The 15,406-nt window shown below is 47.7% G+C and overlaps 4 protein-coding genes across 4 annotated transcripts, besides 6 other annotated features; 2 read left to right on the top strand and 2 right to left on the bottom strand.

Annotated features, from left to right (window-relative positions):
* Positions 1 to 117: 117 nt before the first annotated feature.
* On the top strand, positions 118 to 1,875 carry PVX_091870 (hypothetical protein, conserved; the record flags this gene model as incomplete). The annotated part of the gene is made up of 7 exons (XM_001615316.1): positions 118 to 463; positions 623 to 691; positions 825 to 921; positions 1,111 to 1,211; positions 1,341 to 1,392; positions 1,489 to 1,560; positions 1,750 to 1,875. Exons 1-7 carry the CDS (start codon positions 150 to 152, stop codon positions 1,873 to 1,875), a joined length of 831 nt encoding a protein of 276 aa, XP_001615366.1. The 5' UTR covers positions 118 to 149.
* Positions 1,876 to 2,085: 210 nt separating this feature from the next.
* Positions 2,086 to 3,738, bottom strand: PVX_091865 (60S ribosomal protein L35, putative). Its single transcript, XM_001615315.1, has 4 exons — positions 3,338 to 3,738; positions 2,919 to 3,069; positions 2,571 to 2,730; positions 2,086 to 2,401 (listed from the first exon to the last, which is right to left on the bottom strand). Exons 1-4 carry the CDS (start codon positions 3,338 to 3,340, stop codon positions 2,341 to 2,343), a joined length of 375 nt encoding a protein of 124 aa, XP_001615365.1. The 5' UTR covers positions 3,341 to 3,738; the 3' UTR covers positions 2,086 to 2,340.
* Positions 3,739 to 5,493: 1,755 nt separating this feature from the next.
* On the bottom strand, positions 5,494 to 10,019 carry PVX_091860 (hypothetical protein; the record flags this gene model as incomplete). The annotated part of the gene is made up of 1 exon (XM_001615314.1): positions 5,494 to 10,019. One exon carries the CDS (start codon positions 10,017 to 10,019, stop codon positions 5,697 to 5,699), a length of 4,323 nt encoding a protein of 1,440 aa, XP_001615364.1. The 3' UTR covers positions 5,494 to 5,696.
* Positions 9,948 to 9,967: a microsatellite.
* Positions 10,020 to 13,138: 3,119 nt separating the features above from the next.
* Positions 13,139 to 13,179: a microsatellite.
* PVX_091855 (ribosome biogenesis regulatory protein (RRS1), putative) lies at positions 13,179 to 14,930 on the top strand. The gene is made up of 3 exons (XM_001615313.1): positions 13,179 to 13,412; positions 13,561 to 14,058; positions 14,293 to 14,930. Exons 1-3 carry the CDS (start codon positions 13,345 to 13,347, stop codon positions 14,462 to 14,464), a joined length of 738 nt encoding a protein of 245 aa, XP_001615363.1. The 5' UTR covers positions 13,179 to 13,344; the 3' UTR covers positions 14,465 to 14,930.
* Positions 13,494 to 13,521: a microsatellite.
* Positions 14,178 to 14,200: a microsatellite.
* Positions 14,350 to 14,381: a microsatellite.
* Positions 14,644 to 14,667: a microsatellite.
* Positions 14,931 to 15,406: the final 476 nt, after the last annotated feature.

Here is a 15,406-nt window from a genome sequence, read left to right as displayed (position 1 = left end):
CGTCACTTCCTCTGTGAAGTCGCCGTGTCAGCTGGCTTCCCCCTACGTGACGCTTCCTTAAGGGGGTCTGCTCAACTGCCAAATGGACTGTGCCGGCTGCTCCTCCCTCTTCCCCTCCGGAGCGTGGTTACTTTAGTTCCCTCCAAAACATGAAATGCGTTGCGCTCATCCTTGTGTGCATCTCTTTTCACCTCCAGCAGGGAGTGGGGCCATTCCGCGTTAAGCGCAGGGGCGTCTCCGCCTGCCCCTCATTCGTCCTGCACCCAAGACGAGCAAGCGGGGGAATCATCCAACGAGCAAACAAAAGCCAAAACTCCAGGGCCTTCCTTTGGGGGTACCCCATTTATGACGATTCGCCCTTTAAACTGAGGAGGCCCAAAATATACCCCAACTTTGAATATGGCGAGCTGAGGAAGTCGCAAGATTTTGACTACGTCATAAGTACCAACATTGCTCAGAAGAAGTAGGCCCCTCGGTTGCGCCTGCGGAGGGGCGAACGATTCGCGGCGCTGCCAGTGCCGTATGGGTGTGTGTGCGGGTGTACATGCATACGTACATACATATATGTATGCATGTATTTATGTGTGTATATTTTTTTTTTTTTTTTTTTTTCCCCTGACAGCTACAAAATCCCCGACGTCGGCTACCTCTATAACGTGGAGGAAATGGGCACGGGCAGAACGGACGACGTGTAAGACGAAAGGATGAAAGGAGACCACGCGAGTGACGCACACGCAGGTGGTGTTACCCTGTATGTGCGGCGAGTCGAGATTTGTTTTTGTCCCCCTCGCACCCCATCATTTGCTTCTTCCCCCCCTTCAAAGCCACACGCCCATCGAAATGGTGTTCGGGGAGCGGGACGTCGATCCAAAGGAAGTGGAAAAGATTAAGGCCGTTCTCAACACCTTTGACCAGGGAAATGTACGCAGAGGAAGGGAAAGAGGAATAAGCCGTATCGGCTCGAGGGAGAGGGTCCACTTCGTGCTCGCTCGTTGTGCAGATGCAGAAGCGGAGTGGTTCCTCTGTTCCCCGTTCTGAACAGCGGCAACTGGCACAACCGCGACGTTGCAAACCTGTGTGTCTTTTTTTTTTTTTTTACTCCGCTTCAAGGGGATGGGCATATGCACCTTAATGGGCGCGAAGCGGGCGCACTTCGCCTTCAAGTACAACGGCTATTTGAGTCACTTCCACGGAGTTAAAAGCTATTTGAGGTAACGAGGGGGTGTCCTTCCCATATGTGCGTGTACTACTGTTTAACCTCCTCATGATGTTTATCTTTATCTTTATCTTTATCTTTTTCATTTTTTTTTTTTTTTTTTTAATCACCCCAATTGTCCCAGGTTCCTCATTAACAAGCACTACCCCGGGGCCAAGGTCACCCTAATTAGCGAGGTCCGTTCGGTCCTCCACCACCACCTGCATGGAGATACTTACATGTGTGCAGACGGTTTCACCGCTGTGCTTGCTTCTGCTTCTCCCCCCATTCAGCACTGGATCGACCCGATCGACGAATCTGTGTGTGTCAGGCACAGCAACATCCCCTTCTCCAAAATAGGACACGTAAAACTGCACACGAGAAAAAAAAGGAGCGCCCCACAGATTCCCAGTGGGGAAGAAGCAGCTGCTCCATCTTAGGCAAATCCCGTGGCCATTATGAGGAACGGTTTGCCCAACGCGGTTTCAGTGCCCTCATCATCGTTTACGCCCTCCTCATCATCTTCCCTCCACTTCCCCACCTCCCCTGCGCAGCAAAGACGGCTGGTCTTTAACAAGTACGATTACATTTACGAAAATGATAAAAACAGGAGGATATATAAAGCGGAAAATAGGAGCAACGTGTGGGCCTTCCACGACGACCCGCAGATGTTGACTTAGAGGAAGCGAAGTGCTAAGCGTAACGGTTGTAGCAGCTAAAGATGGCACTTCCCCGATCACTCGGACGGTTTAGTATCTTTTTTTTTTTTTTTTTTTTTTGGTGAAGCATTTTTTATGTGCATTTTTTTTTTTTTCCAACTACGCGTACTTTGCAACGTCCACTTTTGTACGTACACACGGGAGATTAACTTTCTCCTGGATGCATTTCCCCACCGGAAAAAAATTAACCACTCACTGAAGTGACTTTCACTATGTGAGCAGTTAAACGATGCGTTCGTCACTTCTCCAATCGGTTTAGCTAAAGTTCTTTTTCACTCGTTAACGTTCCAAAGTGGGAAAAAAAAAAAAAAAAATACACCGCATGGATGACAGCGAAGAAGGGTCATATAAAAAGGTTACAACAATGGAAGGAGGAAAAATAACGTTTTGTTGTTAAAAAGGGGGCCGTTCGTGAGGCACTTCCGTTTATGCTTTATGGACTAGGAGGTATTTTCTCTTCGGGAAGTTCTCCACTTTCTTTTTCATTCTGCCAGGTGGGAAAAAAAAAAAAAAAAAAAAAAAAAAACATGAAGATAGCAACGTTTCGCTGTTTTTAAAAAATGCACGTGAAACGTTACACGATGGAGTTCCTCTCCGCGGAATGGCAAACATAAACACTGCCGCTTTATTTCCTCCTTTTCGTAAAACTTGCTCACTTTAACGTCATGGCGACCTTCTGCTTGGGGGTTAACTCCAGTCTCTTCGCTTTGGTCAATTTTTTTCTCAAATTGTACGGCTTGAATTTTTTATTTTTGTATTTTTTCCTCAACTCCATTTTTCTTCTCTGGTTATAGACCGTCAGGACACGAGCGATATCTTTAGGGGGGGGGGAGGGAAAGAATCGTCCAATGAGTGTTTGCGGGTTATTGCACGGGGGTGGTGTCAAAAGGGAAAGCGGCAACCAATGGGGAAGGAGGCCTCCAGCGAGAGCCCCGATTAATCTCCTTCCCAAAAAAAAGGGCCGCATAACTACGCGAATGGGGAGCGCGGCAGAAAAAACTTACTCTTTCGAACGCTACATATTTTGGAGTTCTTCGCGGAGTTCCCTATGGCTTTGCTGATGCGCAGGCCGCTCAGCTCCTTCTTGTAATCCTCCAGCTTATCTAGCAGCTCCTGCTTCTTGAGGGGCCTCAACTGAAACGCTTTAACGTTACTCTGCAAAGGGGGGTCAGAAAGGAGAGGTGTACGGCGGTCACAAGTGGGTCATATTGGGTGGACGCAGAAACGTAGCAGATTCGCCTCTTCTTAAAGAGCTCCTTTCTTATCATTTTTTTTTTTTGCTACTTCCACATATGCAAGTAGAGTGGCTCGCCTTGTGGGGGAGCCTCCATCTCTGCTCAGCTCCAGCCTCTCATATCATGCCAATCGGCTACAACCCCCTCTGCGGGGAGTTAGCATAATCAACTTCCATTTGCTCGTTTACCATTTTGCCAAAGTGGGCGCAAAAGTAATGTGCTTCTTCTGCTGGTTCCCTTGGGGAGGGGGCCTTTCCTCTGAGGTGGTTAAATCAATTGGTGGTTCAAACAGTTCGTCGTCCGCGCGGGGGGTATGATAACTGCTCGCCTGCGCTGCGATTGCGCTTAGGGAAGTGGAAAAATGGAGCAACGAACGGGAGGTCCTTGAGCACAACTCTTGGGTTGCTTCGCGTGCGTTCAGTGCGATTGTTCAATGCGTTGAATGAATTATTTTTGGTGGGATTATTTTTGGTTGGATTATTATTGTTGGATGGGTGTTTTTTTTTTTTTTTTCCGGCTGGTCGCTTCCCCGTTTCTTTGTTCCCCTTTGCCAGTTTGTTGGCACTTCCCGATTTTTTTTAAGATGCGCGAAAAAAAAAAGCGCACCCGGTGGGGAGTTTAATTCACTGCATTTTTGCGGTTCGCGCGGCACCCACGCATGCGCGTATTTTGCAAATGGTTCAGTTCATGCTGGTGGGGCCATCATACCCCCTTTCATCCCTTTGGCGGAGGCCGTCGCCCGAGGCTTGCATCATCAGTACGAGCGCATTCCGGCGATTGCGCAGAAGTATATAATACGTATGTATATCTATGTACACGTATTTTCATATACGCATATGTATGTACACGTATTTTCATATACGCATATGTATGTACACGTATTTTTTTATACCGCTTATGTATGGCGTATTTATATGTTATATGTACAGGCGGACGTCCCTAGGGAGGCCTACATCCGTTATTTAGCCCTTTAAAATTGTTCTGACAAGTTGCGAAAAATCAGAAGATCCTTTCTTCCCCCTTTTTTTTACAGCCCAGAAATGAGAGACTTTCGAAAAATTAAGAAGCGAACCAAGATAGAGGACGTATAATTCTGGAAAAGCATACAAAAAAAAAAAATAAAAAAAATAACATTTACATGACTGTGCCAATGCTGATGAAGAAACCCTAAACCCTAAACATTAACCCTAAACCCTAAACATTAACCCTAAACCCTAAACATTAACCCTAAACGAAGTGCCCATCTATTCGTTAAACAAAATTATTAATGATCAAAGGTAAAGGACGCAGGGCTACCAAGTGAGGGTCACATTACGCATGGTTAACCCCCACACCCCTGTGTAGGAAAAACAGAAGGGGTAGGCACATATTTGGGTGGCTGTTCGCGGACGTTGTGTAGTCCCACTTGGGGAGAGGCCAACCGATGAGCGCGATAGGGGAAGCATCCATCATTGGGTCCACCCGTCGCAGCTCCTTTTATGGGGGTTATCCCCAGAGGGAGGGTTGCTCCCTGTCTTCATATATTTTGCCCTCCCCCAGACCGCACTCCACATGGTCATATCCCATTGGAGGGTTACAAAAAGGAGCAGTTGGTGGGGCCTCTTCTTTATGCCGCCCACCCCCTTGTGTAACGCTGACGTTTTCACGCGACGAAACATTTAAACTGGTTTTAATTTGAGCAACGTAAGCAATGTTGAAGGGGAAAAAATAGAAAAAAAAAAATACACACCGTATTGCAGTGTACTAACAATACAGCTGGCGCGTCGCGCAGCAGGGGGACTTTAAAAATTTTGAAATTTAAAAATTCGGGAGCCAAAGATTCGGCTGTGCATTTACGCATTACATGTACGCATGCGTGTGGACGAATCGTATGTACACCTACGTGCGGAGGCGCGCTCGGGGTTTCACCCTGGGGCACACGTGCATTCACCACTCGCGTGTGCGGCTGCTGCGCCATGCACATCGATTCGTAGCTTAGTATTGACAAGGGGTCAGAGGAACTCGGGGGGGAGGAAAAAATTAAAAAGCGAAATGGCGAGCGCGCCAGGGGGAAAGCCGAGACGCATTCGGTGAGATTATCAAAGAAACTCATTTAAGATTTCGCCAGCATGCTCGGCTCTACATGTGTGATTAGCCTGCTGGGTGAAGTGGCAACATGCCACCCGTCTTAACGCGGACGCGTTGTTTTCCCCTTCGTCGCTCGCCCGGTTATGTGGTTGTGCGTTATGGGACGCGCTACGTATAACCATATAGTACGTATGTAGGTTTAAAAAATTTTTTTTTTTTGTACTTCGCCTTTTCTCTACCACTTCACCTTTTCTGTGCTTCTCTTTTTTAATAAAAATGAGAATGCGCATGGGGCGCCGGCTGGGAAGCTTCCGTGGGCGATGTACTCCTTTAGCGGGGGTTCATCTGCTCTACGTTTGCGGTGGTGCATAATACTACAGAAGAAACCGCTTCAACATGGGACTGTAGGAGCACCTTATTGTATTCCCCCCTTTGGCGGCAGGGGAATGGCCTTCCACTACATCGATTGTACCGTTTCATTTAGCACTTTTCCACCTGGCGGCAAACGCTCTGATCGGCTCCCTCCGCTCCCATTTCTACGTGTTCGCCGCCGCTCAACTCATCCAACACTTGGAGTGAGCTTTCCTCTACAAGTTCGCAACCCTTTGCACCTTCACGCGCTTCTTTCCTCGAGGAGGCATTCAAATCGGTGCAATCGGAGTTGGTCGAGCCGTTATCATTGCCACCATGGTCGGCTACATCATACTCTTTGCTGCTGTCCTCCACGACAATCTCATTTGCACTTTCGATGGGCTTACGGTTATGCTCCTTTTCCTGTGAGTCACTTTTTTGTTCGCTGTGTATACCCTCAGTCACAGGGACATCCTCTTTCGCCACTTCTTCTGTGGCTGCGTCCTTTTGGCTTTCCTGCACTTCCACCTCGTCTGCCTCGTTTACCACGTCCACCTCTTTCACTTCTTCCATCTCTTCCGCTCCTTCCACCTCTTCCACCTCTTCATACTCCTCGTCCTTCGCCTCCTCCACCTCCTCGTACACCTCCTCCTCCGCTACCTCCTCGAACTTGTCCGATTCGGCCTTCTCCTCTTCCTCTCCTTCTTTCCCCTCCCTGCCAATGTTAACTTCTCCCCCATTTGGGGCAGCCCCGTCGCCATCCTCCTCCTCTATTTCTACAACCTCCTTCTGCTCCGACTCGCCCTCCACCTCCAGCACCTCCTCTGTCACTCCTGCAGGGGCTCCCTTTTCCTCGCCCACCTCCACGATGTCATCCCCTTCCTCCTCCACCTCTTCGTACACTTCCTTATCTTCCAGCTCCACTACGTCTTCCTCCGCGTCCTCCTCCACCAGCACGATCTCGCCTTCGTTCAAGGCGTTGGCAGTCTCGCCTTCCTTCTCCCCCTCGTCAACTTCACAGCCATTCTGCTTCTCCCCCTCTGCAACTTCACTGCCAATCGGCTTCTCCCCCTCATCAACATTACAGCCAATCTGCTTCTCCCCCTCTGCAACTTCACTGCCAATGTGCTTCCCCCCCTCGACTTCCTCCTCACCTGTTATCGCTTCCACTACCGCTTCCACCACCGCGGCCGCCCCTTCTTCCACTTCCACCTCATCGTCCTCTTCCCCCGCCGCGGTGCCCTGTTCTATGATTTCCTCCAGCACAGCTTTCACTTCGGCGTCCTCTTCGGCCATGTCCCCAATCCATTCGGCTGCCTCCTTCCCGTCTACATCTTCTGGTTGCCCTGATTGCAACGACTGCACCGACTGCCCCGGTTGCACCTCCGTTTGGACTTCCTCACTCGCTTCACCCTTCTCCCCCTTTTCCCCGACAACCGCGGGCTCCTCGCTGACATCTTTCTGCTCGCCCGCTGGCGCGTCTCCACCCGGGGCATCCACGCTATCCGCGGCATTCACGCCGTCCTCACCGTCCGCGCTGCCCACACCTTCGCCTTTTTTCAACCTTTTGCTGACATTTTCTTGCTCACCCTCCTCCTCATTTTTCCTTTTACTACTTAACATGCCGATACCCTTGGCGGGCTCACCTCCCGGTTGGTGCGCGCCACTCATCAGATCTTCCTCCTTCCCTTCGGAGAGTTCCTTCAGACTGTCACTCTTCTGGCTACCCTGTGGACCCGTTTTTAACCCACTATCTACCCCCTCATTGCTATATTTCCTCTTCAGTTTTGTTTTTTTTTCTTCTTTCCTCTCTGCCGAGTCGTCCCTCTTTCTAAAGTCCTTTACACCCGTCTTCTTCATTCCCCTCTTGTCAGATGAACTCCCCTGCCCATTTTCCATCTGAAATGGAAGTAGCCCTGCCTTCTGCTTGCTTCTACCCCTATCTGCCTTGTCTAGGTGTTTCGCCCTTTCTTTGAAGGCACCACCTACGTTGGGGAAGTCTCCCCCTCTGTCGTCATCCGTAGGGTCCTCACTCACGTTATATTTAGAAATGTCCTTCGAAATGGAAAGCAGCTTCACTATCTTACTGTACTGTGTGTAGTTGAATTCGTCTCCTTTGTGTGGATCTCCTCCGTGTGGACCTTCCTGTGGACCCCCTTCGCTCTTCTTTGCCACCTCGCCCGGGATGGCCACATCCATTTTGTTAATCTGCTTATATAGTCTGTCCAATTGGTCATTCTTATGCTCCCTTCTTTCCCTTTCGTTGCTAAACTTTAGCTTTTCTCTTTTTCCTTTTTCTTCCATTTTTTTTCTCCTTTTTCTTTTCTCTCCCTCTGGTTCTTCCTGCTCGGACTTCTCCCCCACTTCATGTAGGCCGTGCATTTCCTGCAAGCTTCCTAATTCTTGCAGCCCTGGCATTATGTGCATCACGGGTAGTAGAGGCACTACTGGTACTACGTGCATTACTGACGCTTCGCTCCATTGCTGCCCCATTTGATTTGAGTTTTCCTCATTTCCCATCTCGACCCCCTGAGCTGATTTGCCCTCCTGTTGCCCTACGTCCACCCCCTGCAATGCTTCTTCCCACTGTGGCTGCGCCTCCTTCCACTTCATGCTACTGATCTTCCTTTTGCCCCCAAACGAATTAGGGTTAGCCGCTTCGTCCGACTTCCCAACCCCCTCGTCGTTCGTTTCGACGTTGCCTTTGTTCAGTAAAGGGGCGTCTCCCTCGGGGGTGTCTGTGGAAAGCGGTTTGGCTTCCTTCAGTTCGGGCGCGTCCGCCTGGTCGTTCTTCGCTTCTTTGTCGAGGTTTTCGCCTTTCGATTGGTCTTCCGTTTGGTCTTTCGGTTCGTCCTTTGCTTGTTCCTTCGCTTGGTCATTCTCTTGTTCCTTCGCTTGTTCCTTCGCTTGATCCTCCGCTTGACCCTCCGCTTGACCCTCCGCTTGACCCTTCGCACTCCCAACTGCGCCTTCAGCCTCTCCGCTCCCCTCCTTCTTCTTGGAGGTCTCCTCGATAAGGCCCTCCCCCTGCGCGCCCTCGGGCTTCGCTTCCTCCTCCGCGGCTTCCTCGAAGGGGTGCAGATTTTCCGTTTTAAACGACTCGTAAATTTTGCTAATCTCTAAATCTTCCAGCTCATCGTTCGTGGAGTCCTCCCCGATGCCCCTTATCGAAACGCTCTTGTTATCAAAATCGTAGTCCTCCTCCTCTTCCTCCTCATCGTCCTCTTCGTCGTCTTCTTCCCCGTCTTCTTCCTCATCGTCCAGGGCCTCGTCATCGTCCTCCTCTTCTCCCTCATCGTAGAAGCCATCCTCCTCATCTGCATCGGCGTCTGCCCCTTGGAGTGTCTCCCCGTCCACGCCCCTACCGCTAACCGGGTGAGACTCTCCCATGAGGGAATAATTGGCGTTCCTCCGCTTCCCCCCCCTCATTTCATTTTTGCTATTTTTCAAAAAATTATACGTATCATTCGTGATGTTTAGCTTGTTTATTATTGCAGCTTTATCGTTTAGGTTTTCGTTCAGGTCGTCTATCACGATGTAAATGTTACTATCGTCAATCACGATGTGGTCTTTTTTACTTTTATTTTTCGCGCTTCCGTCGAGTTTTTTTACGTGTGCCGCATTGGCTTCTTTCACTCTCTCTTCCTGGGTCGCGCTCTTCGCAATTTTTGCGATTTTGGCATCATTGGCATTGCTGCCGATTTTCGCATTACTGGCAATAGTGGCAATACTGGCGACCTTTGCACCTTTCGCACCCTTTGCGCCCTTCTGATCTTCACTCTTTGCCTGCCACGGGTAGCTCTTGATGCCCCTTTCGCCGCTGCCTCGCATGCTCCCCCTGCTTCCTCGTGCACTTCCCCTACTGCCGCGCGCGTTTTCCTTGCTACTACTTCCTCCTTCGTCGCTCCTGCCTATTCGTTCTTTACTTAATCCTTGGAGCAAGGAGGATAAATTTTCTTCCTCCCTGATGCCGTCCCGTAGCAGCAACTTCCCCATGGAGGAGGTTTTCCTTTCGTTTGTTCTTCTCCTGCTATTGTGTGTCACTTGTGTGTTCGTAGTTCTGCCCCTTCGGTGGGTATCCTCCTTACTGGGACCACGGCCATAGGCATGTTCCTTTTTCTCCTTGTCGGTCAAGCTTTTATTTCTGTTTGGCTCACTGAACTTGAGTACGGTGCCTCGACTGCTGTCCCTGCTGCTGTTTTTTTTCTCCCTCATGGAGTTTTTATCCGCTGTTTTGTTTAAAAAACTTGCTCTCTCTTTCGCTTTTTCTATACCCTCCATAAGGATGCTTTTCTTTCCTTCGTTTTTTATTTCACTCAAAATTTTTAACTTATCAATGTGTCTTACATTTGTTTGTGACTGCTTCCTTGTGGCCACTGCATTTTTTTTCAAAACGCCTTGATTGTATATGGCTCTTCCTTTAGCGCCTTCCTTCTTTTTTTTCGTCTGCATTTTGTTGGTCTGATCGTTTACGGGATGATGTGTTTCTTTTCCTTTTTCCGCAGGCTAACAAAGAGGAGTTTTTTTTTTTTTTTTTTTTTTTATCTCCTCAGCTCGGTGGTTAACTTTAACAAAATTGCTTCGTACGTTTGGATCACCAGGTTGATGTATATTTCTTTTTTCCCTTTTCTTTTTTTCCCTTTTTTTTTTTTTTTTTCCTTCTTCTGCGTTTTTCTCCCCTTTTATTTTCCCTACTCTCTTCGTAGCTCCAAATTCAATTTAGCTGGATTTTCATAAAATCATCAAAAAATATACATGTGCATGTCAGGCGAGAAAAAAAAAAAAAAAAAAAAAAAAAATTCACATGTATGCGTAAGCATATGTATGTAAATAAGGCGAGGCGTGATAAACAGCTATTTTTTTTTTTTTTTTTTTTTTAACATTTTTATGCTATTTTATGCTATTTTGTGCTATTTTATGCTATTTTGTGCTATTTTGTGCTATTTTGTGCTATTTTGTGCTATTTTATACTATTTTATCCTTTTTTTTACCTGAACAGTTCAGGTGAAATGCGCAGGAGATATTTCTCCTCCCCGTGAAAAGTATTTCTTTTTTAACACACATAAAAAGGGGCTTGGTACATGTGAAATAAACCGTGCGGCATATGGGGCATACGCGGCATGCACTACGTGGTAACCGCACGTTCGCGCAAGCACGGGTGTATAACTCTGAGCTTTTGTGCAAGGTTCGTCAGTTTTTCTGGTTTGGCAAGACTGCCGCGAAAAAGAAGAAAATTGCAAAAAATTGGCAGAAAACTGGCTGAAAGGTGCCAGGAAATAGCAAAAAAATTGCCTGAAAAGTGGCTGAAAATTGCCAGAAAATTGCAGATAGTTGCACGCACGAAACTCCTTTGCTACATGCGTTGATACACAAAGGGGGAGGGACAAATTTTGTTCGCGAAAAAGGTGTTAATCACTTTTGGCTTGTATTTTTCTCTCGACTTTTAAATTCGCTAAAAGCTTAAAAATGTGAACAGCAGGTGGGCCACTGCTCAAGGCTTGAACAAAATGCACGTCCCTTGTTGCCCGGTGACGGCCCTTTCCTCCGCGCAGAAAAAAAGGGGGGGCGGAGGAAAGGAAGCAGGTGCGGGGGGCAAAAATAGGGGAAAAAAGTAGCAAAAGGAAGTAGCAAAGGTAGGGAAAAAAAGGAAACGAAAGAGGATCAAAGCAGCAAAAAAAGGGAAACGAAATAGGAACAAAGTGGCGAAAAAAAGGAAACGAATGCTGCGATGCCTTTAACCAGGAATAAAATAAAATAAAATGTTTTTTCCTCCGCCGTGAACAAAAAAAATTAAGCGAAAGGGCAAACTTGAGAACCGCAAGTTCACATGCACAGGGTGTGGCATGCCTTACGTGAGTGGGGGGAGTTGAGTTCTTTTAAAAAATATGCCGGCATGGCTGCTACGCCTGGCCCGTTACTTAGCATTATGGTATATACATTAAATACACGCACGATTGCGTCGGGCAAGGCAAATGTGTATGCACATATATGTATGCACATGTGTGTTAGCCCGCGTGCATGGCGCACTGTTTCACCACTGGAGGGGTTGTAATTGTCGGGAGTAGGCGCGCAGCGGACTCAGTGAGAGCTGCCGTGAATGCTCGCACCGGGAACATTCCCCTATCGCACTGAGATGGCAGACGATGCACTGCTCCATCGGATACATTGCTCCATCGGATACATTGCTCCATCGGATACATTGCTCCATCGCGTGGATTTCATTCTCCCCATGCGCAATACAGTGCATATGCACATGCCTATGTGGCACTTCCCCGCGTTCGCCAAGGTGCGTAAGCACACAGTAGCGTTTAAGCGGCAGGTACACTTTTCCGCGTTTGCCTCTTTTCGCCCCTTTTTGAACTTTTTTTTTTTTTTTTTTTTTTTTTCCTACTAAATTGATTTCGAAGTGGAAGAGCAATTTTAAGAATGAGTCAGCTCTGTGCACACATGTTTCCTAAGGGGTGCCTCAACTGGGCAGTACGCACTTGGCCCTTTTATCCACCCGTCAATCCGTTCACTTTTCCTTTCTGCGAGGAGCAACATTCGGCTAAACCCGCGCGGTACAAACCTTTGCGCAATTTTGGCCTCCCCCAAAAAAGATATTAACACCGTTTACTGTCCGGAAGACGAAACTCCCCACGCATGTTGCATGCCTTTTGAGTGTGGCAATCAATGGGGGGTGGGAAAAAATTCCTCCGGTTAAATGGTTTCTCCAAATGATATACATTTGTAACGTTGGCAGAAAGGGGACACAATGATTGTGCATCTTGGGGGCCAACCCGAATGCAACACGGCATACATGCACGGTACATATGCACAGCATAGATACGCAGCATGCGTATAATGCGGCACTGAGCGAAGGAGCGACGTGCAGAGAGATCCTCCTCACAGGAGTGTACACAGTTAAGGCTATAGTTATGGTCGACGGTGGCGGGAAATAAGGTGTGGGGAATGGGGGAGCAGAATGGGCCTGACGCGTGCTCGTAGCTAGCCACAGAGAGAACGCATCCGCCCCATCCCCCTCGTAAAGGGACCCCCTTTTTCTTCTTTTCACTTTACCAATATTGTCCTCAACGCGAGGTGCCACCTTTGGTTTTCTCCCCACTAAAGTGAGCATAGCGGAAAAGGACCAACCATTTTACTTGACTGAACGGATCTATCATTCGACAGGGTAGCCTTTTTTGAGGAATGCTAAGATGAACTGCAAAAGGGGGAGGCCTCTTTGATGGTCCAGGTGAACCGCTAAACGAAAAAAAAGGTAACTCTCGATGAAGCGGCTCCAGAAAAAAGCGCCCCTTCCTCTTTTTCAATTCCCCCCGGGTGGCAGTCAAATTGTATATAACCCGTTACGCAACTGAAAGGTTCTGCGCTTCATAAAAAAGGGAAAAGGCCTAACATGTAATCATCATACAAAAGCGTACATACGTTTATATGCTCATATATGCAACGTGGATTACTGCATATGTATGTAGCCTCTTTTGGGGGACGCAAAAAGTTGCCCAGTTGCGTTACGTTTCCCCCGTGACCACGCCGTTGGCCTTTTTTTTTTTCCCCTTCTGTTTCGGCTACCCTTTTGAAAAAAAAAAAAAAAAAAAAAAAAAATACATAGGAGTAACATAAGAGTAACGCAAGCGTAACGTAAGAGCAACGTAAGCGTAACATTTGGTACATCCCCACCATTCGCGCGGTAACCTCCCCCTACTTGGTTCATTTCCCTTTTTTTTTATTTTTCTTATCTTAATTTTTGCTAGCCATATTTTTCCCCGTTAAGCGCAAAATGAGTATAGAATTCTGCTCGCAGCACCTGTTGGCCTATGACAACTCGATAATCACTTCGGAAAATGAGTAACGCGCGGGGAGATGCGGCTGGGTGGAGGCAGTTATGGAGAGGCGCCGCAAACGTGTTGAACTGGCTCCACCGCGGTGACTACTACGCTTGGCTTCTCCCCCCCTCACATGAGACACCGTGCTTTTCCCCCCCTTCCCAACGCAGCATAAAATCCAAGGCGGAAGAAAACCTGCGGCGCATCATCCAGTGTATGGACGCCCTGAAGAACGGAAAGGATGACCTTGGAGAACCCGCCTACCAGATGACCAAAACGAACCACTTCAACCTACCGAGGTACTCCAGAATCCCCAAAGAGAAAAAAAACACAAGGTGGGAAATATTTGCGAAAAAAAAATTGATGAAAAAGAATAAGAGCGGATTGATTTACGACCAGAATTCCAAAGGGTGGGTGAGGCGATTTCAGAAAAAGCAAATGAAAATAAATGAAGATAAGGCAAACTTCGTTCATGAGTACAAGCCGAGTGACAACATATATGAAGATCCTTTTGAGAGGATGGAGGAGGAAAAGGAGATTAAAAAAATGAAGCAGAAGATGCGGGAAATGAAGAACAAATTTCACCAGGAGGGCATATCCACGGAGGACATCAAGTACATTGCTCGCCAGAAGAAGAAGCGGGAGAACCTCATAGACAATTTAAAAACGTAAGGGAGAGCTGTACAGAAGCGGTAGAGAAGCGGTGGCGGTAGCGGAGAACGTACCAGCACCTCAGCATCCCGCCCAGTTACTGACGCGTATCAGCTGATGGGTCGGCTCTCCCCGTGAACCCTCTTTTCCGTGGCCTCCACTCGCGGAGGTGCATTGCACGCCTTCACCAACTGTGCAATCCCCATTCCCACTGCTATCCCATTTTTTTTTTTTTTTTGCACCCCTTGCAGGGCCCAAATCTCCTCCTCGACGTTTGGGCGAAAAGACAAACAACTGAAAAAGGAAAAAAAAATGAAGGTGAAGAATAACGCCATAACGAAGCAAAAGTGCGAGAAGCGCTTAGTCAAGGACGAAATTAAGCAAAATAATAAGCTGGCCTCCATTGTTCTGAAGTCCCTATAAGGTGTGGGGGGGACCCATCCGGGCAGTTTTAAAAAAATCTTTTGTTGCTTATTCGATTCATTTGTGGGACTTCCCTCCTGTATGACCCCCTTGTGAAGAACAATTTGAGCGCATCGCATATCTGCCATTGGTAGGTATCTCCTTCAGACGGGGTCCCAATTTGCAAAGGCTCGCACGCAAACGCTGCATGTGGAGAAGTCCGCGTGGTTCTAATTAGGACGATGCTTTTTATTCTATTTTGTTACTTTTTTTTATTTTATTTTTTTTGCCTATTAAGAGGAAGGCCATTCTCATCATTTTTATTTGCCTAATTTCCCCTCCAACTGATTTTTTTTTTTTTTTGTCATTTCTGCGCGTGTGTTGACCCCTTCCAACGCATGCTTCTTTCACCATCCGTGTCGCATCAGTTGCGCGCCCAAATAAACAGAAGTCGCGGTAGTAATCGTTACCCGGCAATTTAAGTTTGCACGTATAGCTGGTTATTATCTGCCATTCGTGGCTCAGGAAAAGAAAAAAAAAAAAGAAAATATTATGCATACCCTTCACCCTACTGTGGAGAAGCCAACCGTGTATGTTTGGAGTAGCCCCTCCTTATTGTCACTGTCCAAGTGGTAAAAAGGGAAGCACCGTGGATGAGCGGGCATGACCCACCTGTGTAGACTTTCATCCGTTGGATGTTCCCCCTTTAAGGGACGTTTCAGCAAGTTGTAAATCTTTCTTTTTTTTTTTTTCCCCTTTTATGGTTTTTATGGCTTATCCAAGGTGACACTCCAAATGGGGAAAATTTCAGCAGGGCTCAAACGCCACCGTTGTAGAGATTGGCCATTTAAAACGTCGTAACTGCAAGAGAGCGCTTATGTGTGATGGTTTGCCAGATGCTGCAAATAGGTTTGATAGGCATAGAGGTATACACCGCTGCCATGGTGCGCAGGAAAGTTTCCG

This window comes from Plasmodium vivax, chromosome 9 (genome assembly GCF_000002415.2).
Source record: "Plasmodium vivax chromosome 9, whole genome shotgun sequence".
Taxonomy (NCBI): Eukaryota; Apicomplexa; class Aconoidasida; order Haemosporida; family Plasmodiidae; genus Plasmodium; species Plasmodium vivax.
Note: the sequence above shows the minus strand (reverse complement) of the source record. Positions and strands in the feature narration are given on the sequence as shown.

Bases quoted from the DNA above. Each gene is read 5' to 3' on its own strand.
- PVX_091865 (XM_001615315.1), bottom strand. The intron at 2,731-2,918 runs GTAAGTTTTTTC...CCCCCCCTAAAG, and splicing joins AATATGTAGCGTTCGAAAGA to ATATCGCTCGTGTCCTGACG. The intron at 2,402-2,570 runs GTGAGCAAGTTT...CCCACCTGGCAG, and splicing joins AAGGTCGCCATGACGTTAAA to AATGAAAAAGAAAGTGGAGA.
- PVX_091855 (XM_001615313.1), top strand. From the start codon at position 13,345: ATGAGTATAGAATTCTGCTCGCAGCACCTGTTGGCCTATGACAACTCG. The intron at 13,413-13,560 runs GTAACGCGCGGG...TTCCCAACGCAG, and splicing joins ATAATCACTTCGGAAAATGA to CATAAAATCCAAGGCGGAAG. The intron at 14,059-14,292 runs GTAAGGGAGAGC...CACCCCTTGCAG, and splicing joins CTCATAGACAATTTAAAAAC to GGCCCAAATCTCCTCCTCGA.